The 21,346-nt window shown below is 31.4% G+C and overlaps 1 protein-coding gene across 7 annotated transcripts in view; it reads left to right on the forward strand.

Annotated features, from left to right (window-relative positions):
- The window catches only part of LOC118191107 (uncharacterized), a 182,533-nt gene that overhangs the window by 90,422 nt on the left and 70,765 nt on the right, over nt 1-21,346 (forward strand). For 6 of the 7 annotated variants that reach the window (XM_085824887.1, XM_085824886.1, XM_085824885.1 and 3 more), the window contains exons 12-19: nt 4,568-4,845; nt 7,586-7,652; nt 10,332-10,406; nt 10,926-11,002; nt 16,678-16,772; nt 17,243-17,367; nt 17,499-17,579; nt 17,675-17,712. In XM_085824887.1, the coding sequence (XP_085681013.1) occupies nt 4,568-4,845; nt 7,586-7,652; nt 10,332-10,406; nt 10,926-11,002; nt 16,678-16,772; nt 17,243-17,367; nt 17,499-17,579; nt 17,675-17,712 (836 nt within the window). The remainder of the gene's footprint in view (nt 1-4,567; nt 4,846-7,585; nt 7,653-10,331; nt 10,407-10,925; nt 11,003-16,677; nt 16,773-17,242; nt 17,368-17,498; nt 17,580-17,674; nt 17,713-21,346) is intronic. The other variant, XM_085824888.1, reaches the window with a different exon arrangement.

Raw genomic sequence — 21,346 nt, forward strand, 5'->3', positions numbered from 1 at the left:
AAAGTGTTCATAGAGGTGTAACATCTGAAAATTTGTCTGAATCACTGTCACAAGATACCATTTCTTTTGAATCATAATCAGAATCACTGCTTCCAGTTTTAATTAATATTTCAACCACTATCTGTTCTAGAAATCATCCTTATCCCAATAAGAATTTTTAAGTTTTTCCATGTGGTTGCAGTGCGCCTGCTATTCTTGAGAAGTGACTTCATCCATAAATTTTGTGTTAAACTTTTCAAAATTTCCAAGCTTAAGTTCCCAGTTACATTCCTTTCCTTGATCAGTCTTTTTGCTGATAACCAAACATATTCAACTGCATTTAGATCATGGTGGTAAGGAGGGAGACACTCAGCATTTTCTTTTATAATGTTGTCAATTTTATAGATTTCTTTTTTAGGACAATTGCATTCTATTAAGTTAAATAGTTATACTTTTTGCATTTTGGGATCGCAGCATATCGTCTTCCTCATCAAGCAGTTTACCATTGTTTGCTTTGTAGCATATTTTGTGGGTGTCAAATCTTCAACTTTTGTGTGATGCAGAGCATCATCCATGCATACTATACTTTGAGACTGTAAATTTGAAAAAAGCTTTACCAACACCCATTTTTCAAAATTTTCGTAGTTTATTTGCCCATGTTCATCAGCGCTTTTAGCTGATGCTTTATATGCAAGTTGAGCACCTGTAACAAATCCTGCAGAAGAGCCAGCATGGGCAACAATCAGTCTATTTTTTGAACTGACAATTCATTTGTGTACCCAAAACTGTATCATGCTGCCAACATAAATGTTAAATTGCTATCGATCCATGTTTCATCAATGTAAATGATGTGGCATTCACTTTCCCTGAATTTCCTCATTCCTCACACAAATAATTATTCCTCCAAAATACAATAACAGGTCTTTTGTTAATCCATTTCTTTTACAGAAATTCATTGAACACAAAACTTTACACAAAATGTCTTTTTGCCACGGGAAGTCTACTTTTTGCCTTAACACAGGCAGTAATTTCCATACAGATGACACTTTCTTTCCTTTGTTGTAAAAGTCTTGTATTCTCTGCTGTATAACACATTTGTCAAAATGATCAATTTCACATTTTCAACTGCGTTACATTTCTTTCCAGGTGTACTTAGAAATTTATTTTTCACCCATTGTCAATACTTCATGCTTAACTTTTTTAATTGTATGCTCCGATACTCCAGTAGCTTGTGATGTTCTCTTCAAAACCTGAGGAAGAGGAACTATTAAAGAGTTTGCCAAAGCTTCAGAAGCGCAAAATTCTGTGACATTTACACGATTTGACAAGCCTGAGACTTTAAAGGTTGACCTATCTTAAATTAGAAGGGCATTTTAAAAAATTGGCAATTATCAAAGCACTACAAAAGTCAAGCTGAATGGAAGCAAATTTGAGCAAATACAAGTACAAAAAATATTACAACAAGAATAAAAATAGCTAAAAGTAATAATGTAAGGCTTAAAAGAAAAGACACATTTATCTGGGATGAAATCAAGAAGACGATTGATTAACTCTTTTCACCTCAGCCAACAGTCGCCAAAAACAAAATAACAATAAAGCAACCCTTAGTTCATTCCTATTTGAAATATACTAGCCCAGTTACAATGGCGACCACCACCTGCAGACACTGTTGTGGTAGCTGTTCTCATAGACAGACAGTATTTTCAACTCAGTTAATTCAGTTCTCACTTCATGGCAAGGCAAAAACACATTAAAACTCGAAGTATCTTCATTAAAAATTGAAGAGTATAGAAAAAAATTAAACACCAAATATAGTTAAAATAATTTTTACAATTATAATTAGAGTTTCAGCACCAAGAAGGCAGATTTTTCAGTGCACAAAACTGAAAGTTTACTTTTGTTCCCACTTGGCAAAAAGACACTGAAGGTGAAGAAACTGACATAACTCACTGTTCTGCTAAGTTTCAAATGTAAACAAATATGGCTGCTCTGTTAGGCTTAGTTGCACTTAATCAACTTTTAAATTGTTGATAATTCTACAACTATTGCATGCAGATTAACTAAAGGTATAAAAACCTTAACCAGAACATAACAAAAACATATTGCAATCACTTTTAAAGGGGAAAATGCACAATTATCAACATACAAGAATAAAAAATCTAAGTCACTGTTGTGGTAGCTGTTCTCATAGACAGACAGTATTTTCAACTCAGTTAATTCAGTTCTCACTTCATGGCAAGGCAGAAACACATTAAAACTCAAAATATCTTCATTAAAATTGAAGAGTATAGAAAAAAATTAAACACCAAATATAGTTAAAACAATTTTTACAATTATAATTAGAGTTTCAGCCAGCGCCAAGAAGGCAGATTTTTCAGTGCACAAAACTGAAAGTTTACTTTTGTTCCCACTTGGCAAAAAGACACCGAAGGTGAAGAAACTGACATAACTCACTGTTCTGCTAAGTTTCAAATGTAAACAAATGTGGCTGCTCTGTTAGGCTTAGTTGCACTTAATCAACTTTTAAATTGTTGATAATTCTACAACTATTGCATGCAGATTAACTAAAGTATAAAAACCTTAACTGGAACATAACAAAAACATATTACAATCACTTTTAAAGGGGAAAATGCACAATTTACCAACATACAAGAACAAAAAAACTGAGTTCACTGAGCTGAGTAACAGAGTGGGTACATATATATATATATATATATCTTTTATGCAGCCAATTGAAACCAAAAACTGAAGTGCACAACTGCATGTTATAGCAGTTGTATAAAAAAAATTTCAATGTTCTGAGGCTACTCGTCTTGGAGTTTTGTGAGATACGTACATACGTAAAGACGTTACAAAAAATCTTTTCTGGATACATTTTAAATCCTTTTTCAGAAAAAGAGTTCTTTATACTGTCCTTACATACAAATGTCATGGAAAAACCATTAAACTGCATTTTGTATCAGTCAAAAATGGATATTTTCATTGAAATATGATACCCGAAATTTTTTGCGATTGCAATACTTTCTTTACCTTGTACATGGAAGTAAAAAGAGGATGAATTCATTTCAACATAAAAAAAGCATATTTGCTTATTATCAGCAGAAAGGAAATATTTAATAATTTCTTGCGATGCAATGATCTTTGTATTCCTCCATCTTATATTTTAATTAATGTTTCTTTCTTCAGAACATATATTTTAGTCTTAGTATTAAATAGTTACAATTAATAGTACAATAAATTATATATCTAAAGACGTAATATGTTTTTGTATATGTAAGATAAAAAAAAGGGAAAGCAAACTTCTAAATTTTATTGTCTATAACCACTTTTAGTTTTATTTAATGTGTGGACTTCCTTTCTCTGTCTTAGAAATAGTGTCATAAGTCTAAATTGCATCATTGAAATTAATCATGCGGTCTTACGTAATGCTTAATGCAGATGCCTCTTGACCAATCGCCAAATTGTAAACCAAAACTAAACACTGAAACTTTTGACTCCCTTCTTTCTATGAACTGATGCTTCACTTTTGCTTGTGCTTTCCTCTTGACCAGAAGCTTTTCTGCAGTAATGTATGAGCTGCTATATTCGCTTCTATGGCAATAATATCAAAAACTGTAAATGTTCTTGAATAAGCACAAGTAGAGTGCCATGTAATTGTGGCCACAAAATGTGACTTTAAATAAAAAAAGGAATTTAATCTGGCTCGACTGCTTCTTTTTCAAAATAGATGGACGCTATAAGCATTAAGTATCTACGCCATCAGTATTTTTGCGCATTTACATTTCAGCGTTCTTATATTAGTGCATCCAAAATTGTGCTATTATTACACACATATATATATATATTTATATATACAGTACAAAGTCTGTAATCTGGACTTGTTGGGACTTCAGTGATTCCGGATTAGGGGTTTTTCCGGATTCTAGATTATCAATTTAAATCTGGTAAGATAGCATGCAGAAATTATACAATTAAAAATATTAAACCATAATTTATGAAATAAAGAGCAATTATGATCTAAAGGGTATCATCATTTACAAAAGAAAAAAAAGCTTAATATTTATTTGTTTACTTTATTAAACATTTCTTTCAATGTAAGTTGTTTAAGTTGCTTTGTTTTTTGTGCTAAACGCACATGCATAAATGCATTACGTGCATGTGTAAAGCATACAAAATAAAGTGTGTGCCTTTGAGGTCCGGATAGATCATTCCGGGTAATGGACGTCTGCATTACGGACTTTGTACTGTATAATAAAATTAAGTTTTGTTAGCCTCAAGCATCTAAATTTAATGCATTGGAAAGCCTATATTTTATTTTTATTCTTTTTGTAAATTTTAATTTAAAACACATATTTTATAAAGGGATAAAGATTTACATGCCTTGAAACTGTAGCGTATACATTGGCTTTTCTTATAATAATTTGCTTGATTCATCATTTGTTTACAGCATTCACTCATACTTTTCATGTCATGTTATATTTATGCCTTCATTATTTTAATAATTTTGTTAAGGATATAAAAAATTTAGATTTTTTATATTTTGTATTACATTTTGACAAACGTAAAAGTTAAATTTTCTGTTCTACAGAGAAAGCTAAACCTGTAAGACCGACTGTTTCATCTGAATCTGCAAAGTCTGCTGTTAAATCTGAAGCTATAAAGTCTTCTGTTAAATCTGAATCTTTAAAGTCGGCTGTTAAATCTGAGTCAAAGTCTGCCACTAAGCATGGATCTCAAAAGCCTGGCACATCCAAGTCACAAAAACCTAACATCACACCAGATTTGGAGAAAATTAGTAATGTTACTGAACCTTCTCCTGTTGCATCTGAAGTAGAAACAGAGGCTAAAGGAAGCATTATGAAAAAGGTAGTTGCTTCATTCCTGAAATGAGTGCTACTTTCACATAAAACTTTTGTTATAAAATAAAAATTACAATTATTGGCTTTATTTCAGAAAGTTTTTTGAAACTTCTAAATACCACATTTATTCTAAAAATTTTATAAATTTGTTAAACCTATTCTGTTTGAAAACAGTATCAAAAATAAAATTAAAATTGCGTTATGTTTTAGAATACAAGTATAATGTACTAAAAGATTTCTAACTGAATATTGATAAATTGCATATATAGTGTGTAGAGCTAAGGCTGATTGAACTACTATTTATATAGTCAAAAGTTTGTCATCAGTTTTTAAATCACTTCATGATAAGCTGTTAATTAAAAATTTGTAAGCAGACTGTTTGTGAATTATCATAAAATGTAGGAAAGCAGTTTTTTCTTTTTAAATTCAGTTTAGACATTTTTTTTTTTAATTTAATGTTTAAGTTTTTTTTTTTTTTTTTTTTTTAATGTGCTAACCTTTTGAGTGTAGGGCATAAACTCCAGTAACAGCCTTAAAAAGACAATATTTCTTGTATCTGATGCTTTTCATCCTTCAGGAATTCCCTTGCTGTTTGCAACAGTGGTTCTCCTAAACAGTTTGATTCATGCCAAGAGGTGTACATTTAGTTTCCAAAAAGAAGGAAAATGTTAGGATTATTGACTTAAACTTCTAGTTGTTTTTCCTTATGGAGCGAAAATTTAAAGGTGCATCTGTTTCCAGATCAGATTACTCAACGATGCACAGAAGGAAATGTATATTTATGTTATAGAAAATATTATTTTATTTCTCCTTATTATAGCACACAGCTCCCTTTAAATTTTTTTTGTCTGGATTTTTAAAAAAATTACCTTTATTTATCTTTCTAAATAAAATGTTAATAAGAAATAGTTCTACTATATTTTTATTTAAAGTTACATTATAAAACTCCTCAGTACTCTATTATTTCATAGATATTTAGTCTTTTAGATTTATCAAGTTTTTATCTTACTCTCGTTTTTTTTTTTTTTTTTTTTTAAATATATAAGAAATTACTTTCTGGAGATTTTATTAACTTATTTAATTAAATTTACAAGTTTTCATAGTTTCCCGAGCCAACAAAATATTATGCATATGTTAAAATAAACGCAAAAGATACATATTGTCAAATTTTGTTGTAATTTTGAGTTTGTTTTGTACTATATATTATCAAAAATATCTGAAATCATAAAATTTTCCTTCTGGAAGTAATGGTTAAAAAATATATGTTTAGTGCTACAGAAACGATTACAAATTTAAACTGTATGGAACTTTGCAGAAAGTTAAAATTTTAAGTCTAAAATAAATGTCAAAAATTTGCATGAAAACAATGCATTAAAAATTAGACAATGTGATATTTAATTCAAAAAAGACTTCATTGTATTATATGTTGTTCCTACTGCAATCTTCCATTACTTAACCTTTCGGTCCCATAGGGACGTATAGATCCCAATGCATACCAAAATTAGCTCCCAAAGGGTTAACTGCTTCTAATTAAGTTCAAATTAAAAAGTAATTTGTAGTAGAAGGAATTCAGTTTGGTAAACTATTAGCATACTTAATAGTACAAAACCACACTGGAAAGCATCATTATTAAATCATGAATTTCCTTTGACCTTTTTTTTTTTATTACTTTCACAGCCTTAAACATTGCAGAAAGTTAATAAAATGCTTAATAAAAGCAGATATTTTACTGTGTTATCAAAATTGCAGAATTTTTTTTTTTTTTTTTTTTTTTTTTTAGAACGAAAGGGTTTTAAATCAGAAGGGGATATTTGTGCAATGTATACAATTTTTGAAAGAATGATAAGGAAGCTGCAAAATAGTTAGTCATTGTCTTCAATGCCTTATATTATTATTCTGTGTTTTATGATATTACATAATTTTTGCACTTTCCAAGCTGTTCATAAAGCTTTCATATTTCTTCTTCTTCAGTCATCTTTTCTGTTTTGCCATATTGCTATGCAGCAAAGCAAAATAACACCAAGAAATCTTCCAAAATTTTGGAATATTCTGTTTGAATGCAGGTCTCGTTTCATGATTTACGAATGCAGTCATCACAAATTCTGAAGTTGCAAGAAAGAAAAGGGAAAGATAGAGAAAAATCAGAACCTTAATACAAAGAGTTTTGATAAGTGGTTAAGTCTCCAGATACTTAGTTCACTCACCTTTTTAGCTCGGAAATGGGAGAAAATAACATGACCATTAAAGGGGACATACCCGTCCTTTAACACAGGAAATAACTAAAGCCAATGTAATAGCCATCTTGGCTCGGACAGACTAAATTAAATTTGTATGAAAGTTTTAATTCATTTGTACAGAAACAGTGTACTCAATGCAATATTCAACAGTGCAAATTCTTGTGTACTCAAATATATGTGTGTTACTCACATACCTGAGTTGCCACGTAAATACTTTTGGGAAATATTGTGTGGCATTGCATCATCAATACTTTTTCACAACTTTTCAGTAGGAGTGTGGATAATCAGAAAATACCTTAAATTATTATCTGAATTTGGAAGTTCAGAAATTAAAATCAAAGTTTTTCTGTAGCTAGTTTTTAATAATTTTAATACTTCTTGTGTTATAAACGTATTGGGGGGAAAACATAATATTGGATGGTAATTTTTCAAATCTTTTATTTTAGCAGTTTTTATAAAAATATGGGTGTGTGTATATATGAGTTATCTATATTACTGAATTTTTTTCAGGATGTTGCTGAAAATACTGTTTCTAATGAAGTTAGTCAAGAAAATAAAGAGGATGAAAAGTCCAAAGGTTAACATGCTTCATTTAGTGCAGTTATTATTCATTCATAGTTCAGTATTTTTATATATATGTTGCTAAGCTATGGAATATTTTACATGTTATGTAAAATGAACTATGGAAGGCTGTACATACTAATACAATTTAGTGGAAAGTAGATATCTGTTGTCCAAAATGTAAACTAAACGTCTAAAGCTGTACATAATTTATTCCAATGGTTAAACGGGTTGCGCTCCTCAATAAAGGAAGAAAAACACATGCCTGCGGGATGAGCAGATTTTGCTACATTTGAGTTGTACATGGAAATCGCGGGCTGAGCAGCCAGAGGGTTCATGCATTACATTATCGAAGTTCCTTTTTTAGCCAATGTATCAGCTTTTTCATTGCACATAATTCCACACTTGGCTGGAATCCATTGGAAAGAAATTCTGTGTGTCATTCAGCCTTAAGCAAAGGCATACAGTCTAAGATTCTTTAGGAACTACTTTTCAGAAGATTTCAGATTTTTCAGAAGGGTTTGAAGTGCACTTTTAGAATCTGACAATATGACTGCCTTTACAAAAGAGTAGCTATGAATCGACAGTTGTTGAACAGCCACAGCAATAGCTTCGATTTCCCCATCAAAGGTAGAACTAAGAGGGCCCATTGGAAAGTAGAAACTAAAAAGCTCGCTATGGATACCTGCTCCAACACTGTGCACTGTCTCTAACATAGAGCTGTCAGTGTATACACGCAGCCACTCATTTTGAGAATAGCGAACCTCAATAGTTCTCCATTACAGTAGATCTAAACTGTAAATCGCTCATTTCGTTTTTACAACTCTTTGTATAAGATCAAGATTTATATTGAAATAAAAAAAGTCCAGGGCACAGTGGGGAGGAGATAAAATTAGATAATCTCAGCTTAAAGAAAAGCCAAAGCATCAGATTGTCTCTGGGCAGCCTGGATAAAGTCAATTTGAGTTTTAAGATTTATAGAAATTTCATTATTATACTAGTTCCTTCAAAAAGAGTTGTTGGGCAAACACATAATCTTTTGGTAAGAAGCTCTCTATATGCATGTTGGTCAGGAGAAACTTGTTGCTCTTTTCATGGATTTAATTATAAGATTTGTTAAACCTGTGATTATAAGATTTTTTTAACCTCTTTGTTAAACATAGGCCAGTGGTGAGATGTATGAATTTTTAATGTTGGCTTTCATAGAAGGAAAAAGTAAAAAGATGATCCTAATGTACTGTTGTTAAAAGATGATAAAACTATAGCTTACATTTTGTAAAGGAAGCTCAGAGCTTTACGGATAAGTCACTTTTGTTCTAATGTAAAGAAATTTTAGAAAGCAGATTATGACTACATTTTAAAGAAAATGTCCGTAAACAGTGAATTTTTGAAGCATGCAAAAGTAATTTTTTTTTTTTTTTTTTTTTTAGAAGGAAGGCTTTTTGTCTTCTGTTCAATACATTATTTTCTCTGAAATTTCGAAAATCATTTAAAAACCTGTCTGTTGATATGACCAATTTGAAACTGAATTTACAGCTTGCTAATTTTTTGATTTTGAGGAAGAAGTTCTTGCTGCTCTTTAATTGAGATAGCATGGCACAACATTTTAAGATTGCAATATAAAAGTGGGGTGTATGAGAGCCCAACATAGTAATGCTGAATTGTTAATTAGTACCTCAGAGTAGTGCATTGACTGAAATAATTTTCAGTATTATGCAGAAGAATCAAGCTGATTAGACTCAATTTATCCACTGGCTTACTGAATGCACTTTCTCTGCAGAAAGTGAAATCATTTGCTTGCAACATTGTTTGTACCCATAAGTTTAGCCATGAGAAATTGGCTGCAAAAAGTGGGCAGCAAAGTTGACCTTGTCAGTTCAGGAATAGTTACCTTAACAGTTAAATGAATGTTTTGTTTTTATCAATTTTTTAGTATGTTGTTCATTGTATAGAATTATAAGTAATGCACCTTTTATGTCATGCAACATTTTATGCTCTTTAATACCTAATTTTCAATCTGGAGAGTATTTATGTATCGAGATCATAATTCAGATAAGTATTACTGATAGTTCTCAAAGGTTGGCATTTCTATATTAATTTGATATTGTAAGTTCTCTTCACTCTCCCTGCTCCTTTTTTTCGTTTTAAACCTTGGATTTAAATGACAAATATATGTGAAAGTATAAATTTTTTCTTTGATTATGTACGTGTTATACCTTATGTTATATGTGATTTAAAGTGTGAATTTTTCTACACTTTTATATAATGAATACTGTGTAGCTTAAAGATTTCTTTTTTCTTACTTTTAAAAATGAAGTTATAGAAACAAATAGTAATTTATATTGTGTTGAGTATTTTTGTATTGCATTAATGTGATGGCATTGTTGAAATTTAATTAAAACAATCAACATAAGTATTAGAAGCCTGACATGTCATTGTCAGGAACACATATCTGCTTGACTAGTGATATCTGTAGGATAATCAGTAGTGAATAAAACCATGCACTTAATAATATTATTTATTTTCTAATTAAAAATTCTAGGAGCAGTTTTAATATTATCAGGAAACTGGTAATATTTTCAAAATAATTAACAGGTGGCATTTTCAAAATAATTAATGAAAAAGTAACATTTTCAAAATAATTCAAAAATAACTCTTAAATTTTATATATTTTATCTTTTTCTTGATTATTTAGCTGCAAAGAAGACCTCTCCTGTTAAAAAAATTGTGCACACTCGCAAAGGCAGACCTTTAAGAGTTTTTCCTAAAAGTAAGTATGATCTATTCATTTAGTGAATTCTTAATTTCTATGTTTTATTATAATTTTACAACTTTTTGTAGCATAACAAATTTAAAAATTGATCAGGAATTATGCCTTTGGTTAACTGATTTATGTGAATAAAACATTAGCTGCATGCTGAAGCATTAAAAGGCGCACATAGTTAAAATGAAATTAAAATAAAATAAAATATCCTTCGTTGACATTTTAAATCCGTATTTAACTTTCATTTAAATGTGGTTAACTGAGAGCTTTATTTTGTTTTAATCAAATGCACATTAAGTGAATGAGAAAGCATATTTTTAAGTTGATGCATTGCATTAATGAGCAAAACAGTTATAAACATTGTTTTATTTAATTAAAATAGTGCAAAATTTTTAAGGCTTAAATCCAACAAGGAAATAATCTTGTAAATAAACAACATTTTAATATTTATTTTTTTTTTTTTTGCTGACTACCACTTTTAAAGAGGTTACAGTTTTTTTTATCAAAGTAATTTTTCCCTCCTAGTAAACCAAAGTATAAAGAATGCCAACTTTAGTGCACTTCAACGTCTGCATATATTGTTATTTGGTGCCTCTGACAAGGTATATATTTTTAATGCAATCTACTTATTTTATTTATTGAGTTTTAAAATCTTTGTTAAATTTTGTATTTTATCCACATTTGTATTTCTTATGGAATATAGACTGCACATAATGATGTATATACTTTAGTGAGTTGCAAAATATATTTTATTTTTGGAAATGTATAATTTTTGTAGTTTGATGTATCTTTCATAATAGTAAGGTTAATTCAATATTAATTGTTCAGTCTTGAAATAAAAGTGGGGTAGTTTTTTTTTTTTTTTTTCCTGCTAATAATAAGTAGATGATGGTTAATTTGTGGATATTGATGGAAAAACGAAATCGAAACTAAACAAGGTTAATTCAATATTAATTGTTCAATCTTGAAATAAAAGTGGGATAGTTTTTTTTACTAATAATAAGTAGATGATGGTTAATTTGTGGATATTGATGGAAAATCAAAATCGAAACTAAACAGCTAGAGCATTTCACAATTTAAATAAATGCTTACATTGGTCTTGAAAACAGCATATTTATTTTTATATCACTTCCATACTTATTTGCAACATATTACTTTTTTTTTTTTTTTACATAAAATACTATAACAAGCTTTTTAAGGAATAACGCTTACATAATGCTTATCATGGAACACTCCAAGTAAAATTTTTTTTTAATTCAACTCATTGTTGCCATACGATGAATCTTAATAAGTATGCAGAAACATTACATCATGTTGCCACTGAGGAAATCTTAATAACTGTATAAAAACATTAGATTATGTTCCACTATAAATTGTACTTTTATATGAACCTTGTGCTTAATATGAAATTATAATTTTATCCTATGTAGAATAAAATAGCAGTACTAAAACGATGTTGCTGCATTTACTATAATAACAACTTCATCAGATTTAAATAACTGTTCTTTAAAAAACATTTATTCTATAAAGTTATTAAAAATATCCTGAACAGTTTTATAAATTTTTAAAAACATATTATTCAGCCTTATAATCTTCAGAGTATGTTTCCACTTTATTTGAATAGCTATTAAATACTTTGTTTAATATGATTTTCAAAAAATTGCTTGCCATCTAGACCATTATAGCATAGATTCTAGGCTCTTTGCAGTGGTAAAATGACATCATGCACACATGGCAAACAGGCTGTGAAAAACCCAGTCAGACTACCAGTAAAGAAAGTCATTTGACCTGTCAACAAGTAGCATCAGTGAATGGTTCTTTGTCCACTGCCATAGGTGGCATTTTTATCACAGAATCTTGTTTGTGGCTGAATCATTTCCAGCAGTTTAGTGGGAAGAATATCTAGTGTCACAGTGTTTGTTATCTGTTCTGGCATTGAGAGCCTGTCATCCTCTTCATTTGCAATGGTGTCGTGAACAAAAAAAAAAAAAAAAAAAAAAAAACGGACTGCATACATCGGCAGAAAACGCATCTTCTTATATGAAAATTGCACATATTCTTTGAAACCAATAATGATAATTTTTAAGCATGAAGGCCTTGTAAGTAGCACTTCAATTCTTTCTTTGCTGTGGAGTAGCATACTTTCCCAAATGCAGGGGTGTTTGTGCTCTGGGGATTTTGAACTTCGATACCCGGAAATTCCGGGGATCGTCGTTCAAAAGGAAGTAGGAATAATAATGAATTATTTATTTTGATCTGGGTAATTTTGTTTGCTTTGAAAGCAGAAAACGCAAGGTCAGTGTGTGTGGTGAAAACTTTTCCTTTCTTTCTTCAAAGGTAGTGATATTGCGTGAAAAGGGGGAAAAAACTTCTTTTTTGTTCTTTCCTTATTGCGAGTTATGACTCATTCCCCGGTTCTCGGACATTCTCTTCTGGATTCTTTTCGGCAAGTAGGCGCGGCAGAAAAAAAAGGGAGAGACTTCGTTCGACCAGATGTGCGATCACGTGACTCTGGCTTCAAAGGTCTTATCTCTCCTGGCATGGCGCCAATAAGTAGAGAAGGGGGATTTTTCACCGTATTAGCTATTTGTCATTGATCGCTTCTCAACTTTTTTTTTTTCTCCGCTGTGTAAAATTTTCATTCCATTCATTGATGCACGTTTAAATTTTTCGTTTCGTTTATTGAAATATTTTTTTATTTATGTACGCAAGAGAATTTCACTATGAAATTTCTCGATATAAATAGTGATATTATACAATTAGAAGAAGGTGTCCGGAATGCATTTAGGTGGAATTGGATTGAACGGAGAGATGGTAATGGGGATACCATCGGCACATGGTGCAAGAAAATAAATGTTGCTGGACAAGCATATTGTGTTTTTTGTAACTCACTGCTGAAGTATGGTGGGGAAGGATTCAAGGCTTTCACAAATCATTCTAAAACTGTGATGCACATAAAATATTCAAAGTGCATTAGACATTCAATGACAATTCAATGAAGTAATTATGCTAATTCAAAAAATACTGACTTACTGGAGACTGATGCTCGGCCATTAGATATAGTGACAAGAAAAGCACGGCAAGAGGTATTAATAACTTCATTTATCGCCGAGAATTCTCTTTCTTTCAATGTAGCTCCCAATTTAATTGAACTCTGCAAACAGTTGAGCTGCGATCAGTCGGCACTAAACTTGTTGGAAATGTCCAGGACTACTGCATGTTATAAGATGAAATATGGGCTCACAAAAACTATTAAGAAAAATATCATTAAAACTTTAAAGGAGACTCCATTTTCTCTAAATTTGGATGAAAGTACTAGCAATGCTCAAGAAAGTATACTGGCAATATTGGTGCAGTTTTATGACAACAATCAAAATGAAGTTGTAGTTCATCAGTTTGCATCTCTAAAGATGGAATCTTGCAATTCAGAAGCTGTTTTTAAAGCAGTTGTTAATACTATTGAAGATAATAATATTCCATGGGCAAACTTAATTAGTGTATTAATGGACTCATGTAACACCATGCGTGGAAAAAAAAAAGGATGTTGAAACCAGACTACGATCAAACAAAGCACCCCACTTATTAGATATTGATGGTGACACATGTCACACAGCTAATAACTGTGCAAAAAAATTTGCTTCATGTTTTGATAGATACTTAGAAGATTTGTTTGATGACATCTATTTTGATATGAAAAGCTGCAGTAAAAGAGAAAATTTTTTCAAAATCTGTGAATCCCTTGCCATCAAAAAACTTAAGCCCTTGAAGAGACCAGACCATAGGTGGGTGTACATTTTATGTGTTTTAGAAAGAATCAAAGATCTGTGGGATGCTCTTATTGCATTTTATTTTCACTACTTGGATAAAATTGATAAAGGGGATTATTTTTCTTATGTTGAAACTGTATACAATAAAAGAAATATTTCTGCAGCTCAGAAAAAAAATTGTTGAAGGGGTGTATTCTTACTTGCATTCCCAACAACTCACAAAGGATGCTTTAGCTCGTAAAAAAGAATACTAAATGGGTTATTTGTTATGCAAAACAAAACTTTATTGCATATGGCATTATATTCAGCAGTATTACCAGAATTCAACACATATATTAAATTATTTGAAACAAACAAACAAAAAAAAAAAAAAAAAAAAAAAAAAACAATGCTTCATTTAATACATTCCAGTATTTATAAATTGATGGCAAAATTTTTCTCTTTTTTTATGAAGCCAGAAAATATAGAGTGCACATCTTATAATTATTTATTAAAGGTTGATGTCACAAATCCAGAATTCCATCTACCTAGCAAAGTAATATTTACTGGTGCAGAAGCTTCCACTCTCCTGAAGAAATTATCAAAAAATCATCCAATAGCAAAAGAATTCCAAATTTCTCTGATGAAAGCTTATACTAATACAGCACAGCATATGAAACAGAAATTACCCCTTAAAAATTCATATCTAATTAGTTTTACAGCATTAGATCCAGAGCTAAGAGGTAAAACCAGTACAATATTAGCTTTTAAAAAATTATCATCTTTTATGTCTCACATTTTTAGTGATAATGAAAAGTCAAAAGTAGAAGCTGAAATAAGGTTATACCAGAGTGATATTGATATCACCAAAGAAATGCTCTACACATCTGATGAAAGTGGAAATCAAGTCAAGTGTACAATTGATAAATATTGGTCTAAAGTTTTTAATTTAAAAGATAATTTCACAAATGATTATAAGTATCCTACATTTACTAAATTGGTCAAAGCCTGCCTTAGCTGCTTCCATGGCCCATTAGTGGAAAGTGCATTCAACTTAATGTATACACTTGTCACTGACTATAGAACCTCTCTTAAGATTGATTCCCTAGATGCAGTGCAGACTATTAAATATGATTTAATGGCTTCTAAAGAAATCTCATGTGAAAAATATGGCTCAAAAAATCTAATGACTGATCCAATTCACAAAGATCTCTTACTGAATATGAACAGAAGTTGGAAAACATATCAAGAGGACTTAAAAACATTTATTTCAGATGAGTCACCTATAAAAGTCTCCGAAAAACCTACATTAGCAGAAAAGCAAACTGCTTCTACCTCTGCATGTGCAGTTCTCGAGGAAATTTCTTCAACTGTAAATGAGGAAAATAAAAGTCAACCTTCCTGCAATTATGAAGTTCACCACAAAAGAAAGACAAGCCCACAAACATCAGAAAATAAAAAAAAGCAGCAGAAATTAGATAATTTTTTTTTTAAGAATTAATTCAGGTAATTTAAAATATTTACATAAAATGTAGTAGTTTATATGTTTGAAAATTTATGGTTATTAATTTTGCAAAAAAAGTAATTCATTGAACTTTTATAATTAGGTCATTCAATACTTCATAATTGTAATTTTTCATTTCTCTCTCCCCCCTTCTTGAAACTCCAAAATGTCGGTAGTAAATCCGTAAAAGTTTCAGGGGATTTTTTGGGGTCCCACAAACACCCCTGCAAATGCTGATGTGAAGATCTAGAAACGTATTTGATCATCTCTAGTAGTGATATGAAAGGTGCTAAAACTCGACAATGTGTAGGGCATCCTATGGTCATATTTGTTGCCTCCTGAAGCTCGACTTTTCACACTTTCAGCAGGATATGCTTGCATACATACAGCAAAAACGTATTTGATCATCTCTAGTAGTGATATGAAAGGTGCTAAAACTCGACAATGTGTAGGGCATCCTATGGTCATATTTGTTGCCTCCTGAAGCTCGACTTTTCACACTTTCAGCAGGATATGCTTGCATACATACAGCAAATCTTTCCTGAAATGAGTTTACCAAAATGACCTGCTTTGATCACTAACCAGTTGAGTATTTATGAAATCAGCTTTGATAGTCTATAAGTGTGTAGGATTTATTGGCCTATAAGCAGTGAGTGTGAATAGTGAGTTGCAAAACATCATATAATACATGCAAGCATTCATGCCACTTTATATTTTTTACTGTATTCTGGCTAGAGATAGACCAGCTATATTGGGTAATATAGTTTCCTTTGAAAGTGTTTTCTCCTATGAATTTATTTTTTCACTGTAATGTTATAATTGTTATGTATATCAAAATTATATCCATGCAGATAAAATTGTATTACATTTCAACAACGTTTGGACCTGATTAATAGTAAATTAATGTTCTTCCTCATTTGTAACAAAGAAATAGTTGAATTTTTGCCTATGTCTCATTAAAAATTGTGTGCATTTTATTCATGTCTGAAGTCATAAATAACAGATTTATTGTTTTGTAATGTTATAGGCTGAAAATTTGAAAGGAAACATTTTAGCCTTTGGTGGCTTCCCATTTCTAGAAGGCTCAGAAGAATGGAAGCAAAAGCAATTCTTGCTATCTCTGTAAGCATTTCGAATTTGCATAAATACTATATTTTTTGTTGCAAATTTATTAGCAATATTTGTTGCATTTTGCTTTCCCTTGCACTATTTCACTTAAGTGCTTATAAATAAATTTTACTTATCTAAATTAAAAAAATTCTGAAAATAAATTTTTCATGTGTTATTATATATTCAGTCATGAAGTAAATATATATTAAAAAAATTTATATGAAATGCATAAATGATAAACGTCATCCATTCTTCGTCTCCCGAAAAAATAATTAAAATGCAATTTTGCAGGATATTGCATTATATGTTTCTTAAAATTTAATTTATTTTACTTCATTTTTACCTTCAGTTTTCAGAAGCTGTTGTTTGGAGTTATTTGAAATAGCTCTGCCTTCTTTAATTCAGATAAATAAGTTTCTGCTATATAAAATGTTAGTTTCTGTTTAAAATTTAATGAGTGATACTCTTTATACTTTTTTAAGCTTGGCTCAAAATACTCTGCATGAATACTTGAATTTACTATGTATAGAACATGGTGATGATGATCAGCCCACAATGATTAATAAACTGATGAAATTCCTTGCAGCACCAAATGAAACTACTCAAGGTGAAGATTTATATTTGTTAACTGTACTCTTGAATTTACATTATGTCATCTATGCACAGTAATATTATAATTATTTATGTGGTTTTAACTTTTGTAATGAGTGTATTTCTTGCTTTTTATTATTTTGAAAGAAGCTGAAGCAACAGATATTGAAACTATGGCTGTTTCCCCTGAACTCACTAATAAGAAACCTGTGCAGCAACCTGTAAAAGGTATTTTTTAACCATCTTATGCATAAATGCATGAATTTTAAGATCAGGATGTCAGTTGTTAAAAAGTTTGTTAATGATAATAAAATGTTTTACAGTTGAGCCGTCCAAGAAAAAAGGGAAGAAACTGAAAAAGGTATGATCATCTTTATTGTTTTTAACATGTTTAATAGTAATTGTTTTACATAATTAAATGTTATATTAATTTAGTAGGTCTGGGTAGCATTTATTTTGGGGTCTTTATATGTATGCATGTGCTAGTGATAAATTTGGATGGTATGGCGTGAGTAGAAGACCCCAGTTAACTCTGAAAGTCATAGCTGATAGGTGATAGAAATGACAGAATGTGCCTTAACTAGATGGAATTTTAGAACAACTACAAATAACCGTGTAATTACAGCATGATTTTATTTCTTGATGATTAATCTATGAAGACATAGCTTCTTGATTGGCACAACACAATGGGTGTAATCTGAACCCCACAATATTATAAATAAATTACAATTTTAATAAAGTGATTAATTATTTGCTTGTGCAGCAACAACAGGGAGAAAGGTATTGTGTACTAAAGTGGCTGGAGTGTTATTTATATGCTTGGCTCCTTTGCTTTAATCCTGAAGGGTGACTGAGCAGGAGTTTACAGGAATGGGGAATTACTATAGGAAAATTATTGCCGCAAAAATGCGCAGCACAGATCCTTTGAAGGGGTTGTATCCAAATTTATGAATTAAAAGTTTATCAAATAAGTTAATAAATGTCCTTCATATTGTATATTGTACATATATAAATAAATAGTTTTTAATTTTCTTTGGAATTTACTGTATAGATTTGAAATTTAAGTAATTTCATGTAGCATCATACCATGCACTAAACGTTTTCTAAAAAAAAGTTGCTGTGTAGACGTGAGTATAATATGTACCATGTTAGCCCAAATATAAAATGTTCGCCTGTCTTCTTAAAAACCTAAGAAATGGCCACTGCAATCTAGCAATTTGAAAATAAATTTCCAAGCAACCAAAAACTTGATAGTCTGGAGTTCCTAAAATGCATGCTAATAATCATAGCTGTTGTTCTGTGGCTTTACATTTTCCTTCCAATATATTGTTTTATGGTTCTGTACTAATATTGTTTAACATATGTGTAGGTTTCTCCCCCCCAAAAAAGGATAATAATATTGATTATTATTATGATATTATGTAGCATATTCAAGAGATTAAAAGAATTAAAATACCAATGGAATAATTTCATTACGCTGCCTCAGTCGGGGGTATGCAGTTTAAAAAGTCATATAATGTCACTTCTTACCAAGTAAATTAAGGGACAGTGTGCAGTTTAAAAAGTCATATAACGTCACTTCTAACCAAGTAAATTAAGGGACATAATAATATGCATAGGTTATATGGAAAGTAAAGTTCAATTTCTTATAAAACATAAACCATCATAGATTTTTTTTATTTAATTCCTTTTATGTTTCTGCGTTTTTCTACATAGTTTCCATGTTTGTTTAAACATTTATCATAACATTATACAAGCTTTCATATGCCTAAGTCATAGACATCTGCCACATGTGGGGATAACCAGTCTTGAACTGCTTCTTTTACCTCATCATCTGTGGCGAAGTGTTTGCCGCTGAGGAAATCCTTTAGATCGCAGAACAAGTGAAAATCTCTCATCACCAAATCTGGACTGTGCAGTGAATGATCAGTCTGAAAGATCTGATTAGATTTTGGGTGTGAATGGCAGAGTGTTATCTAGAGTGTTATCTATTAGCAAAAAAACTCCAGATGTCAGAAGGTCACGTCAGTTATTCTGTATTGCATGCCTAAGTTCAGTCAGGGTAGCACAGTAAGCGGCTGCATTTATTATTGCCTTTGGTGCAGAAACTCAATTAACAAAACTCCATATCTATCCTAAAATATGGTTGCCATAACCTTGCATGTTGAGATTCGTTGAGCCATAACTTTGCTTGGCTTTGACTCAGGTGACGCTGTGACGCCATTCCATTCACTGATGTTTAGACTCTGAGGTCATGTGAGAAACCCATATCTCGTCCTCTGTGACAATCTTCTTTAAAAATTGATCACCTTCTTTATGAAATCAGTTCAAGAAATCAAAAGCACAAGCCATACTTTTCATTTAGTGTTCCTCAGTAAGCAGCCTGGGAACCCAACGTGCACAAAATTTGTGAAATTGTAACTTTTCAGAGACAATTTTGTGTATTCTACCCACATTCAAAAATTTTAATGCTAAAGTTGAAACTCTGAATTGCCAGCCTTCACAAATCTTTTCATCCATGACATTGGCCAAATCAAATGTGATCGCTGATATATGGCTTGATCGCAATTTATTATGGACATTTTCCTGCCATCCTTGAAAGCTGTTACCCACTTACGCACTTTGGGCCACTCATCGCATTGGGGCCATACACATCACTTTTCTATTGATGAATTTCCATGCTGTCAAAAAATGAGTGACTGTATTAGGCGACTGGATTGATTGTTATAAACATTATGAACTGACACTGTACACAGTGCACTGCAACAGTAGCAATGCAAGTGGTGTTTGTTTGACGAGAAAGGAAGGCCAGGCATCAGTATGCATGCACGTTTCAATGTTTGTACGGCATTTCATTAGCTGAGACGATTTGGATTTTAATTTCTGAATAACCCTCTTAAGAGCAGCTTTTCAATGTGAAATAATGCCAGGGAATGTCAGACGTAAAATGCAGTTCTTAGGTGATCTTAGGTCCCAATCACATTATGCTTTGGCTACGCGGGACTTGACGTCGAAAGGGAAAATTCTAAGAACCCGCACAATTCCAGGAAACCCATGTAGCTAGGTTACCATTCTCACTTACTACAATGACATGAATGCCAAACAGTAATCGATTATTGCTCAGATCGGGATCACATGATCCTTCAGAAGCAAAACTTTCATCTGATTGGTTGTCTCTATCCGGGACCCGAGACATTTTCGGTGAGGTTTTCAAAAATCCCACGTAGCCACAACATTTCTTCCATAGCTAGACGGGACTTTGCTTCAGGCGGTGTTCTTTTTTCTAGGAATCCTCCCGTTTAAACCAGTGCTATCAGAATCTCGTTTCTCAGAGAAGTTCCGTCTAGCAGGGACTGTAGCCATGTGTGATAAGGGTTTTACAGACACAAGAGATAGAATTAGTAGTTGTAAATGAGCTGCAAAAGCAGTGCCAATATGTGAACAAACGAAACTCCTTTGAATACAGGGCTAATGAGAGATGTACACATATCAGACAGTAAGTATTGTACAGTACAAAGTCCGAAATCTGGACTGGTCGGGACTTTGGCGATTCCCATTTGCGATTTTTCAGGATAATAGATCATCAGCTTAAATCTGGTAAGATGGCATGCAGAAATTATACAATTAAAAATACAAAATCGTAATTTATGAAATAAAGAACAATCATGATGTAAAAGATATCAAAATTTACCCCCCCCCCCCGGGGAAAAAAAAAAAAGCTTAGTATTTATTTGTTTACTTTATTAAACATTTCTTTCAGTTTAAGCTGCTTTCACAAAAATTCAAAAAGCTTTTTTTTTTTTTTTTTTTTTTTTTTTTTTGTGTGTGTGTGTGTGTGTGTGTGTCATATACAGTGGACTTTACAATGCCATACTCCTCGCATAATTTTGAGATGGATATGCCTTTATCCATTTTTTGCAGCAATTCAACTTTTTGTGTAATGGATATAGAAACATGGTTTCGCTTTGTAGATCCTTTGGCAACTCCAGAATTAA

The sequence above is a fragment of the Stegodyphus dumicola genome, chromosome 10 (genome assembly GCF_044657685.1).
Source record: "Stegodyphus dumicola isolate Sdum_Otavi_A_Nest chromosome 10, ASM4465768v1".
Taxonomy (NCBI): Eukaryota; Metazoa; Arthropoda; class Arachnida; order Araneae; family Eresidae; genus Stegodyphus; species Stegodyphus dumicola.